A 12,233-nucleotide genomic window follows, 5' to 3' on the forward strand; every position below is an offset into this window, starting at 1 on the left:
CACACTGCCCCAGAGGAAAAAATTGGGGACGGCCAAAGGGATGCCAGGATGGCACTCAGGGGTGATATTGCCTAGAGACCCTGGTATCTTGACATCTTAACTATATTTAGCCTTTATATTTAGACCTTGACATCTTAACTATATTTAGCCTTCCTATCCATGAGCAGGGAATGTCTTTCCACCTATTTAGATCTCCTTTGATTTCTTGTAGCAGTGTTATATAGTTTTCTGTGTACAAGTCATTTACATCCCTAGTTAATTTCATTCCTAAGTACATGATTCTTTTAGTTGCTATTTTGAATGGAATTCTTTCCTTAACTGACTCCTCAGCTAGGTCATTGGTTGTGTATAGAAACGTAATTGATTTTTGCAAATTAATTTTATATCCCGCTACCTTGCTGGATTGTTTATTAGCTCAAGTAACTTTTCTGTAGATTTCTCAGGATCTTCCTAGTACCATATCATCTGCAAATAATGAGAGTTTTACTTCTTCCTTTCTGATATGGATGCCTTTTATTTCTTTGTCCTGCCTGGTTGCTCTAGCTAGAACTTCTAACACAATGTTGAATAATAGTGGTGACAGTAGGCATCCTTGTCTTGTGCCTGATCTTAGGGGGAAAGCTTTCAGTCTCCATTGAGTACAATGCTGGCTATTGTTTTTTCATATATTCCCTTCATCATATTGAGGTAGTTACCTTTGATTCCTATCTTTTGGAGTGTTTTTATCAGAAAATTTTCTGATAAAATTTTGAATTTTCTCAAATGCTTTTTCAGCATCAATTGAGATGATCATGTGATTTTTTCCCTTTTGATTTGTTAATGTGCTGTATTACATTAATTGATTTTCTTGTGTTGAACCATCCTTGCATTCCTGGTATACACCCCATTTGGTCATGGTGTATAATTTTTAATGTGTTGTTGGACTCGATTTGCTAATATATAATTTTTGCATCTATGTTCATTAGGGAGATTGGCCTGTAGTTTTCCTTTCTTATAGCATCTTTACTGGTTTTGATATTAAAATATTAGCTTCATAAAATGAGTTAGGTTGAATTCCTATTTCCTCTATTTTTTGGAAGAGTTTGAGCAGGATTGGTGTTAGTTCTCTATGGAATGTTTGATAAAATTCCCCTGTGAAGCCATCTGGCCCTGGGCTTTTCTTTGTAGAAAGAAAATCTGTGGAACTTCTCAAGTTCCTCCAGGCATGCTGTTAAGTCCTCAGTTTTTGCTCTTTCTTGTTTTTTAATATAGGCATTTAGGGCAATAAATTTCCCTCTCAGCATAGCCTTTGCCACATCCCATAAGTTCTAAGTTGTATTCTTATTTTCATTCCTCTCCACATAGCTACTGATTTCTTCTTTGACCCACTGGTTGTTTAAGAGTGTGTTATTTAATCTCCATATATTTGTGAATGTTCTCATTCTTTGGTTGTTATTGAGATCCAGCTTCATTCCATTTGTGATCAGAGAAAGTGCTTTGAATAATTTCAGTGTTTTTAAATTTATAAAGACCTGTTTTGTATCCCAGCATATGCTCTATCCTAGAGCATGCTCCATGAAGACTAGAGAAGGATGTATATCCTTGTATTTTGGGGTGCAGTGATCTATATATGTCTGTTAGGTCTAATTCATTTATCAAATTATTTATCTTCTCTATTTCCTTGTTGATCTTCTGTCTGGTTGTTTTATCAATAAAGGAGCTTGGTGTTTTGAAGTCTCCTACTATTATTGTTGAAACATCTATTTCTTTCTTCAATTTTGCCAATGTCTGTCTGTACGTTGGAACTCCCTATTGGGAACATAAACTATTTATGATTGTTATATCTTCTTGGTGAAGATTGACCCTTTAATTCATACATAGTGTCCTTCTTTGTCTCTTATGATGTCTTTACATTTAAAGTCTACTTTCTCCAATAGTGGTATAGCTACTTCTGCTTTCTTTTGGTTACAACTTGCCTGGAAAATCTTTTTCCAATCTTTTACTTTCAATCGATTTGTATCCTTGTGTCTAAAATGAGTCTCTTGTAAGCAGCATATAGCTGGATTATGTTTCTTAATCCATTCTGCCAATCTGTAGCTCTCTCTCTTTTTTTTTTTTGCAGGGGCAGACACCAGGAATGGAACTCAGGTCTCTAGCGTGGCAGGCAAGAACTCTGCCTGCTGAGCTACTGTGGCCTGCCCCAATCTGTAACTTTTAATTGCTAATTTAGCACATTAACATTCAAAGTTATTACTGAAAAGGTGTTTCTTGAATCCACCATCTTATCTTTTTATTTGTCAGATCTATATATTATCTTCCCTCTTTCTCTTTTTATTCTTTAAATTACCCTTATTGGTACTCTGCAATTCTGTGCTCTCCTCCAGACCTCTTCTGTCTTTTTTTTTTTTTTTTTTTTTTTTTTTCAGCCAGCAGAACTCCTTTTAGTATTTCTTGTAGGGCCAGTCTCTTGTTGACAAATTCTTCCAGGACTTCTTTGTCTGTGAAAACGTTACTCTCTCCCTCGGTTTTTTTTTTTTTTTTTTTTTTGCGTGTGTGTTTGTTTTGTTATTTTTCTTTTGCACTATTTTTTAAACTTTTTTAATTGTGTAGTATAAACATATATACACAGCAAAGAAATAAAAAAGCAATAGTTTTCAAAGCACTTTTCAAAAAGTGGCTACAGGATAGATCCCAGAGTTTATTAAGGGCTACCATATGATCCTCTCATATTTTTCCTTCTAGGAGCTCCAGAATATAGGAGGCTAGAGGGCTTAAATACTTTTTTATCATCACAATCTACTTTTTCTTCCTTCTTTTTTTGTGAACAATAACATATACAAAAAAGCTATAAATTTCCAAGCACAGCACCACAATTAGTTGTAGAACATGTTTCAGACTTTGACATGGGTTACAATTTCACAATTTTAGGTTTTTACTTCCAGCTGCTCTAAAATACTAGCAGCTAAAAGAGATATTAATTTAATGATTCAGTATTCATATTCACTTGTTAAGTCCTATCTTCTATGTATAATTCCACCATTACCTTTGATCTTTCTATGCCTCTCATTAGGGTTGTTTGGGCTGTGGCAATTCTAAATTTTTTATTAGTCTGTCACTAATACGGGGTAGGGAGATGGAACTATCTAATGTTCTGGAGAGGCTGGGCTAAGTTTCAGGACTTATCTGGTCCAGGAAGCCATCCCATCTGGAGCTTATAGGTTTCTGGCAAGTTATTCTAGTGCCTGGAACCCTTGTGGAATCTTATAAATTGCCCTAAGTGTCCTTTAGGATTGGCTGGAATGGTCCTGGTTGGGGTTTGGCAGGTTATGATAGGTAGCAAGGTCTAATTGAAGCTTGCGTAAGAGCAATCTACAGAGTAACCTCTTGACTATTTGAACTCTGTCTGCCACTGATACTTTATTAATTACACTTCCTTTCCCCGATTTGGTCAGGATGTAATTGTTGATCCCATGGTGCCAGGTCTGGATTCATCCCTGGGAGTCCTCTCCCATGTCACCAGGGAGACTTTCACCCCTGGATGTCATGTCCCACGTAGGGGGAAGGGCAATGATTTCAATTGCAGAGTTGGGCTTAGAGAGACTGAGGCCACATCTGAGCAACAACACAGGTCCTCCAGAAGTAACTCTTACGTATGCCTATAGGTAGTCTAAGCTTCTGTGCTATCTTCATAAGCTTCACAAGAGTAAACCTCATGATCAAGAGCATGGCCTATTGATTTGGGTGCCCCTAAAGTTTGACACAGTATCAGGGGATTCCCTGATGATAAGGTTTAATAGTTCTATGGTCTTTCTCCCCTCCCTTAGGGGACTTTGCCAATACTTTTTGATTATCTGGTTAATATACTGTAAGATGTTTCCAGACATTACAATAATCTATACAGGATTAAAGGACCTCTTTCTCATTCTTTGCTCTCTGTGGTTCAGTTGTTCAAATGAGCAATACAGATAGGTTGAATTAATTATGCACTACAGAAAATTTCAGTTCCAGATCAAATAAACCTTTCTTCCATTGGTCTCAAAGAGTATGCGTGGTTCTAAAATATAGACACTGTCTTCCTTACCCCTGTGTTCTGAACTACTTTGACCCCAACCTGTATGGCCTTGTTCTTATCTCTAAATATCAGGTTATATATATAAAACAGCCTCTCAAATACAGAAATAATAATCACCACTCCAGACTAAATGTATCTGCTCTAAAAACTTAAAATCTAGGCCCGTTTTCTTATACACATTTTCTAAAGGTGACCATATCACTGCTGTTTTTTTTTGTTTCTGGCTTATTTTGTCTCACCAAATGTCCCACATGTTCACTCACATCATTGCATGCCTCACAACATTGTTCCTTTTTGTAGCAGCACAGCCTTTGTTCATTAGTATACACCATCATTTGCCAATCTACTTCTCAGTCAGTGCATCCTTCAGCCACCTGCATTCATCAGGCATCATGTAGAGTCTCCCTCAGTTTTGAAGGACAATTTGGCTGGGTACAGAATTCTTGGCCAGAAGTCTTTCTCTTTTAGGATCTTAAATATCTCATACCACTGCCTTCTCACCTCCATGGTGCTAGTTGAGTAGTTTTCTTTGTATGTAGTAGATTGTTTTTCTCTTGTCACTTTCAGAATTTTCTGCTTCTCTTCAGCATTGACAGACTGATTAGTAGTATGGGTCTTGGGGAAGACCTATTTGGATTTATTCTGTTTGGAGTTCATTGGACTTCTTTGACTTGTATATTTATGTCCTTTATGAGGGTTGGGAAGTTTTCTCCCATTATATCCTCAACCACTCTTCCTAGCCTTTTACTCCTCTCTTCTCCTTCTGGGACACCAATGATTCTTTTATTTGTGTGTTTTGTTTTGACTATCATTTCCCTGAGATCCAATTCAAATTTTTCTATCTTTTTTGTCATTTGCTGTTTTGAGTCTTCAAAGTCAGTTATCCTGTCCTGTATATCACTTATCCTTTCTTCTGTCTCTTCAAATCTGGTGTTATATGCCTCTAGTATGTTTTTTATTTGGTCAACAGAATCTTTAATCTCTGTGATATCAGCTATTTTTCTATTGATTCTTTCAAATTCCTTTATACTCGTCTACTGTCTTCTTGATCTCCTTTATGTCATTTGCCATCCCACTTATTTTATTAAGTAGAGTTGTATGAATATCTTTGCTTATTTGTTCTGACATCTGTATCTCCTCTGGTGTTTTAATTTGGTCGTTAGGCAGGGCTATATCTGTCTGTGGGGTGAGGCTGTGCAACACTATGGCCAGGGGGCGGGAGTAGCCTGGGTATGGAGGTTAGCGCCCGTAGCCTTTATGTGCTGGCAATAGCCTGCAGGGAACAGGGAGGGGGAGGTAGTGCTTAGGAGGGGTGGAGAGGTGGGTTGGGCTGCACTGGGGGTGGGGAGTGGGGCATGTATGCACGCTGGGGGCTGGTGGGGAGGGAGGGCTTGGAGTGTGGGGAATGGGAGCAGGTGACAGGGTTCAGGTGCATGGGGTGTGGGGTGAGTCACTGGTCACAGGGCTATGCTGGTGAGGGTAGTGCATTCAAGGAACATGACCTGGCTTACTTCCTAGTCCCTGGCTCCCATCTGTACACTCCCGCAGGCTCCACACCTCTGCGCCAGGCTCCAGCTTGCTGCTTCTCAGTTCCTCGACTTCTGCCACCGTGGCTGCCCTATTTGGTGTAGAAGGCTCTTCCAGGTTAGGTGCACTCTTGAATTGCCATCTCAGTCGCCCTTCTGTCCCTTCTCTAATTTTTCCATGAAGCAGGGATCATCTGAAGCTACTCTATTCGGCCATCTCCTGGAATTCGGGTTTGTATTATTTTTGCAAAATAAAAAGTAAAAAAAAAAAAAAACTGCCTAAGACAAAACAGAAAAGGAAATGAGACCATTTTTAGTAATCCATGTAAAAAATATTTGTATAAAGACTACAGTAGTTAATTCATTTGGTGAGTATTTTGTTGAGGGTCTACAATATACTAGCATTGTACTAGTGAAACAGCAATGAACAAAACAAAAATACTGGGACCTCTATCAGCATAACATGCATTAATAAGCAAGGGGAAAAAAACAGTACTATCTACGGATGCCAAAATAAGTATTTGATAAATTAAATATCCAATTCTAATTTTAAAAAGGAAAATGATTCTTAATAAAATAGGACTAAATGGATACATCTTGGGTATGGTAGGATAAAATCTGGCTTAGCATTTAAGCTTAATGATGATGAAGAATTTCTGTCATAGCACTGGAGAAGTTTTTGGTTGCAAGGGACCACAAAACACAACTCAAATTGGCTTCAGCAAAAGAGAATGTACTGGTTAACCTCCAGGGTTAGAGATGATTTCCAGCACAGCTAGATTTAAGGCTTCAAGTGATGGCATCAGAACCTGGCATTTCTCCAACTCTCAACTCTTTCCCCATTTTTATTTTATGTTCAAGTGCCATGTGGTGACAAGAAGGCTGTTAAGAGTCTTCACCTCCCCAGGTTCAAGTTAAACAGAAAAAAAAGAGAGCTTTTCTCAGTTGTTCTTACTCTAATTGGCCATCTTGGCTCATTTCCCGTTCCTGAACCAATCACTATGGCCAGAGCAACTTTGTAATTGGCCAGACCTGAATTGTATGTTCTACCCCTAGACACTCATGGACTCAGAGTAGAGGAAGAAATGCTGCTGGAAGGAAGAATGTTTGCTAGGTGGTAAAAAAACAATTCATACAAAGTTCTGACTCAAAATACCAAATAAATAAAATGACTTGGAATAAAATATGAAGGACCAATGTTAAAACTCCACTGAGCAAACATAAAAGAAGATTTACATTATCATGGATAAAACTATATGAAAAATGTCAATTTTTCCCAAATTAATCTATGAATTAAATGTGATCCCAAGTACAATGGAAACAGGTATTATCCTAAAACTTAACAAAATCATTTGAAAGTTCATTTGGAAAAATAAACATGTCAAACTATCGAACTGAAATTTTTAAATTTAAAGGTAAGAAGTAGGAAATCTAGTCTTTCTGATATTAGACTATATTATAAAGCAATAGTAATTTAAAGAGAATAGTACTACTGTACAAATAGATGGAGAGGTCAGTGGAGCAGAACAGAGGATCAAAGATCAAGAAGCACAAAAATATTTTAATTTAGTGATTATTTAATTTAAATAACAGCTATCCATTTATTCAATAAATATCCAATGAGCCCCTACCATCTGCTAGGTACTGTACTATGACTAATCAACAGCAGTCACTTTCTGCAGTTACAGTTTGGGAAATGAAGGGCTTGTGCTTAGAGTCAGACAGATCTGGGTTGAAGCTGGTTTTACCTATTTGTGAAATGTTTCAGAGATTAGAGAACACAGAAAACACTCAATAATATTATCTATTGTTAGAATACATGGCGTAGACAAAGTATAATGAAAACACAAAGGAGGGAGCAACAGGAAAAAGTATAGACAGATCTAGTAGTTTATTAAATATTAGAGAAAGCTGGTATTGTTTTCCCTAACCAATTTAATCTGACTGCATCAGCACTGCCCAATAGACAGTGCCATGATGGAAATGGTCTCTATCTGCACTGTTCAATATGGCAGCCACTTCATATATGGTTATTGAACACTTGAGATAAAATTAATGCAACCAAGGAACTGAATTTTAATTTTATTTAATTTTAACCTGTTTAAATTTAAATAGCTACATGTGCCTAGTGGCTGCCTTACTGGAGAGTGCATGTCAATAAAATAAAAGTATCATACAAAACAAAGAATGATACAAAGGTTTATATAATCATCTGGGAATCTAGGAACTATCCTGCTGGCTAATAACAGTTGTTTCACCCCACCCCATTCTCCCACAAAATTTATGAAATCACTTGATTGCCTGGCAGTTCTGTTGTGACAGAGTCACATGAGGACTCATCAATCTCAGGGGCTACATTTGGGGGCCTATGCTGCTGCAGAGACCACTGCTTGCATTAATAAAATAGCAAATTGTTGGCAGAAAGAGATAGTCAATGGCAGGTGATGCTTTAAAAAAAATTGTAGTTGCTCTAAGCAATCAAAATATTGGGTTATCTATCAGCCTTCAGTTTCCTTTTTTGTATATACCTCCTCTAGATTTGCTCTTAGAATTTCTTTTCTTTCAGGTGTAATCTTGATTTTTAGTTACAAAAATGTTATGAGGACAAAACTACAAAACATGATTTACGAACCTGTATGCTTAATGAGGAAAAAAGTGCAACAAAACTCTTAAGGTCAGCTTTCTAAATATAGTCATTTTTTAAAAGAATTTTGAATGTAGTCACAGATCAAAGCAAAGACAGGGCTAGGAATAGAAAATGGGAATCCAAGTTTCCAGGCTGTTCTAGAACATCTAATGTTTCTTCTTTGGGATTTGTGCTCTAGATTGGAGAGGAAGCATATGCAACCACTGCCCAGCTGGTAGATATTTTCTTAGGCTGTCAAGCTGTGTCTAATTTAGTAAAGTAAAGAAAAAGTTTGGAGAGTTCTAATCTTTTTATTTTTTTAACCTGGGAGATAGGAGGAACCTTTAAAATACTGACCTAAAAAAACTAATTTCCCTTTGGTTATTTCAAAAGCTGCAATCTGAGTGGAGGACAACTTGAGTGGAGAGCTAAATGATGTAAGATACAATCTCTTCAATTCCATTCAAGTTCTCTGCTGTCAGTATTGCTTAAAAGGCTTACACTTCAGTCCATCCAGTTTAGGAATACAAATCTTGCTTAGAGGTCAGCTAGTCTACTGTGCTTAATAAGTCAAGTAGTAGATTCCAGAGTACAGAGTGAAGAACCCTGTTCCTATTGCTCCTGAGTGCTATCTCCTTTTTCCTATCCAGGGTCACACACAAAGATAGAAATTTAAGGATTTTTTTTCCTTACAGAAAGAAAAGACTTTTTAAAAAAATTTAATTCACATATTTTATTTAACCCCAAAATATCTAAAATATTACCATTTCAACATGTAGCCAATATAAAAAATGTAAAATTATTAAAGAGGTATTTTTGAATAGAGATCATTTCACTTCTTCCTTTCCAATCTGGTGGGCTTTTACTTCTTTTTTTTTTTTTGCCTTATGGCACTGGCCAGAAATCCCAGTTTAATGCTGAAAAGAAGTGGTGCGAGTGGACCTCCTTGCTTGGTTCCCGATCTTAGGAGGAAGACATATAGTCTTTTACTATTAAGTAAATGTTAGCTCTGGTTTTTTTGTGTTTCTTTTGTTTTTTAATTTATGATACATAATCACATACAAACACAAACATGCTTATCATATGATCATTCCATTCTTGTATATAATCAATAACTCACACTATCATCACATAGTTGTATATTCAACATCATGATCATTACAGAAATAAAAGACTTTCACCTCACTTGCTAACCAATAGAATAAACATTTAATAAAACATACATCATATAATAAATATATATAATTCAGTTCCAAATTATGATCAATTACAAGAAAGAAAAGAGGGAATTGTAGGTTAAGCAAGAGGTCAGGAAGAGAGACAAAGATAAATGGTAATCAAGGTAAACTCTTCTTTTTCCTGTAGTTTATAAATTATCTGTTTTCATAGGCCATTCAGATTTCAATTAACTGTATAACCACTGTTCATATTTCAGTCATTACTCCAAAGATAGGAAGATTGGCTCTCCAGTTGATACCATAGCAGCCAACCAAAAGGGAACGGGAACTCTGACTCTGACCTAGAGAGCAGGGGCCAGAGCAGTAACTCCTGGGCTGGAGGAGATCAAGCCTAGGAATAGCTCCAGCGCTGGCCAGAGATTTTCTCTTCTTGACATGTGAATATCTTAGAGGCAGCTGCTGGCTAGTCCTTTTCTACTAGAGTAGCTGTCATTTTCTCTCTTCAGAAGAAGCATTTCATTTCTCTTGAGAAGGATGAATTTTCTTCTATTAAGGAGGAACTTGACTAAGGTGACCTACTTCATTTTTTACCAAGCAGGCAAGTAAAAATCAGTTTCACAAGGTTCTTGATTGGGGATTTCTGTTTCTTTCACAGAGATTGAGACAGTGAAATTGGCCCGTTCTGTCTTCAGCAAACTACACGAGATTTGCTGCAGCTGGGTGAAAGACTTCCCTCTCCGCAGGAGACCCCAGCTCTATTATGAGACATCAATCCATGCCATCAAAAACATGCGCAGGAAAATGGAGGACAAACATGTCTGCATTCCTGACTTTAATATGCTCTTCAACCTAGAGGTAAAGGGCACTTCCACAGAATCAGTGTGCTTTAAAAAAAAAAAGCAAAACAAAACAAAAACCTTCATGACCATGTTAGAAAAGGAGAACTTCTAATATAAAAGTATCACTGATAAGTTAGTTGGGACAAAAAAGTTAATTGGCACAATTTTATTTATGTTAGACAACATTAAAGGAATTATTTAATATGTTATTTTGAATAGGAAATGCATTCAACATGGTTCAAAATTAGGGAAAAAAAAATCTCTCTTATCTTTGTCTCATAGGCACTCAGTTCCCCTTCACGAAGGCAATGGAAGTTACTAGTTTCTTGTATAATCTTCCAGAATTATCCTATAAATATATAAACAGAAAGGGAAACTATTATATCTCAATAAAGCTACTTTTTTAAGGAAACTGTTTCCAAAGTGTAATTAAATGGGGTAGTTTCCACATTACTGTGTTGCTGAAATGAAACAAAATAAAAAGCATAAACATAAAAGGATGAAATTGAGGCAGAGACAGTTTTCTTCTAATTTCATTTTAAAATTCTTGGTCTTTTAGATAGGAAAGTAGCTGGAATTATATTTCATGAATCTCAGTGACTGACAAATTGGATCTATATGAGCTTTGTCAGCTTAATAACCATTTTCTTGTCATCTTCTACTTTTTCTATTAAGTGTATTATGTTAATGCAAAGAGAGGTAGATTTGTTTCCTTTGCCTGTCACTTGCCTCTTTTCTTCACTCAACTCCGTAATTTTTAAGTTACTATTACAAAGCACAATATTATCTTTTCTAGCAGTTAAATTTAAGTTTTAGCTGACTGTCAAGGCCTAATCAGCAGTGATGGTGGGTTGATAATTGGTGTTTATATTATAAAGATAGATCAGCTGATGTCTTTATTTCCAAACATTACCATGCCCATGTAAATGTAACCCAAAAGGTTGTTGTATGAGAAACAGTCCTTATATCTTTATACCACCTGAAGATTATTCTCAGGTTTAAGGGCACCATTGCTGTGTGCTGACCTAGTTTAGTTGTCATTTGGCTGCCTCATTTCAAAATCAGCTCAAAGGCCTAAGTCAGAAAGGAGTACCTTGCTATCGTGAAAGAGGCTTTGAGGGCAATTGGCAACATGTTCAGAACCTTATAAATTTTTACACTCTCTGATTTGGTAATTTCACTTTTAATTCTTTATCATAAAGAAATAGAAATATAGTAAAATCTTGTACATATTTTGTTTGACATAAATGTTTTTCAAGCATTATTTGTAATAAAAATGGAAATGCTCTAAATCATTAATGAAAATAACTGATATGCTCATAAGACATATATATCCATTTAAATAAGACCTTTGAATAATAGTGACATAGGAAAATACAAATAATATGGTAAATGACAAAAATCAGGATATAAAATTCTATGTACAATGTGGTTCTAATTTTATATACACATATACACACAGAAAAAAGACTGATTATGGATGGTAGGATTATAGGTGATATTTACACACATTATTTTCATAAAAGGGGAAAGATAGGAAATGTTACTTTTCAAAAGAAGCTACAGAATTTTCTTAAGCAATCCACTTGGCCTCTTTCTCATCTATCTGATGATACATTGTTTAAGAATTTCCCCACAAGTACATTATTTAAATTTATACTCTCATACACCTGATAAAGCTATTATTGCCCTCCAGTCCCCCCCCATTTGTGATGATCCTGTATCAGCTCACTCATCATTTTAAAAACTACTTGGATATGATGCTAATTTAAAATTTTTACCCCTATCCCGCCCGACAGAGCTGTTTAAAAATGAGTAATACTTTAGTTTATGTAGAATTTCTACATATCAGGACTTTGCTTCTAAACAATTCTGTTTAGTCAATTAATCTCCAATGGCATTTATAGGTGGTGTTGATTAAATTAGCAAATTAACACATTTTCGTGTCTATATTAGATTTAGATTTCATAATATCTGGGTGCTGTCATTATGCTACGGCTATTAACTTTGGAA

General features: G+C 36.1%; 2 protein-coding genes across 14 annotated transcripts in view; one reads left to right on the forward strand and one right to left on the reverse strand.

The window, feature by feature from the left end:
- Positions 1-12,233, forward strand: part of PPM1E (protein phosphatase, Mg2+/Mn2+ dependent 1E) — a 289,214-nt gene that overhangs the window by 261,544 nt on the left and 15,437 nt on the right. For all 6 annotated transcript variants that reach the window (XR_013177663.1, XR_013177664.1, XM_077164967.1 and 3 more), the window contains exon 3: positions 10,037-10,236. Coding sequence is in view for 4 of the 6 variants with exons in the window: in XM_077164967.1 (XP_077021082.1) it covers positions 10,037-10,236 (200 nt within the window). In the remaining 2 variants the exon portion in view is untranslated. The remainder of the gene's footprint in view (positions 1-10,036; positions 10,237-12,233) is intronic.
- TRIM37 (tripartite motif containing 37) overlaps positions 1-12,233 on the reverse strand; it is a 371,934-nt gene that overhangs the window by 8,266 nt on the left and 351,435 nt on the right. The window contains exon 29 of one of the 8 annotated variants that reach the window (XM_077164954.1): positions 10,370-10,569. The exons of the other annotated variants lie outside the window; for them this stretch is intronic. Within the exon in view, the coding sequence (XP_077021069.1) occupies positions 10,539-10,569 (31 nt within the window). The 3' untranslated portion in view covers positions 10,370-10,538. Of the gene's footprint in view, positions 1-10,369; positions 10,570-12,233 lie in introns of those variants that run through there. 8 annotated transcript variants of the gene reach the window in all.

This window comes from Tamandua tetradactyla, chromosome 6 (assembly GCF_023851605.1).
Source record: "Tamandua tetradactyla isolate mTamTet1 chromosome 6, mTamTet1.pri, whole genome shotgun sequence".
Classification (NCBI taxonomy): Eukaryota; Metazoa; Chordata; class Mammalia; order Pilosa; family Myrmecophagidae; genus Tamandua; species Tamandua tetradactyla.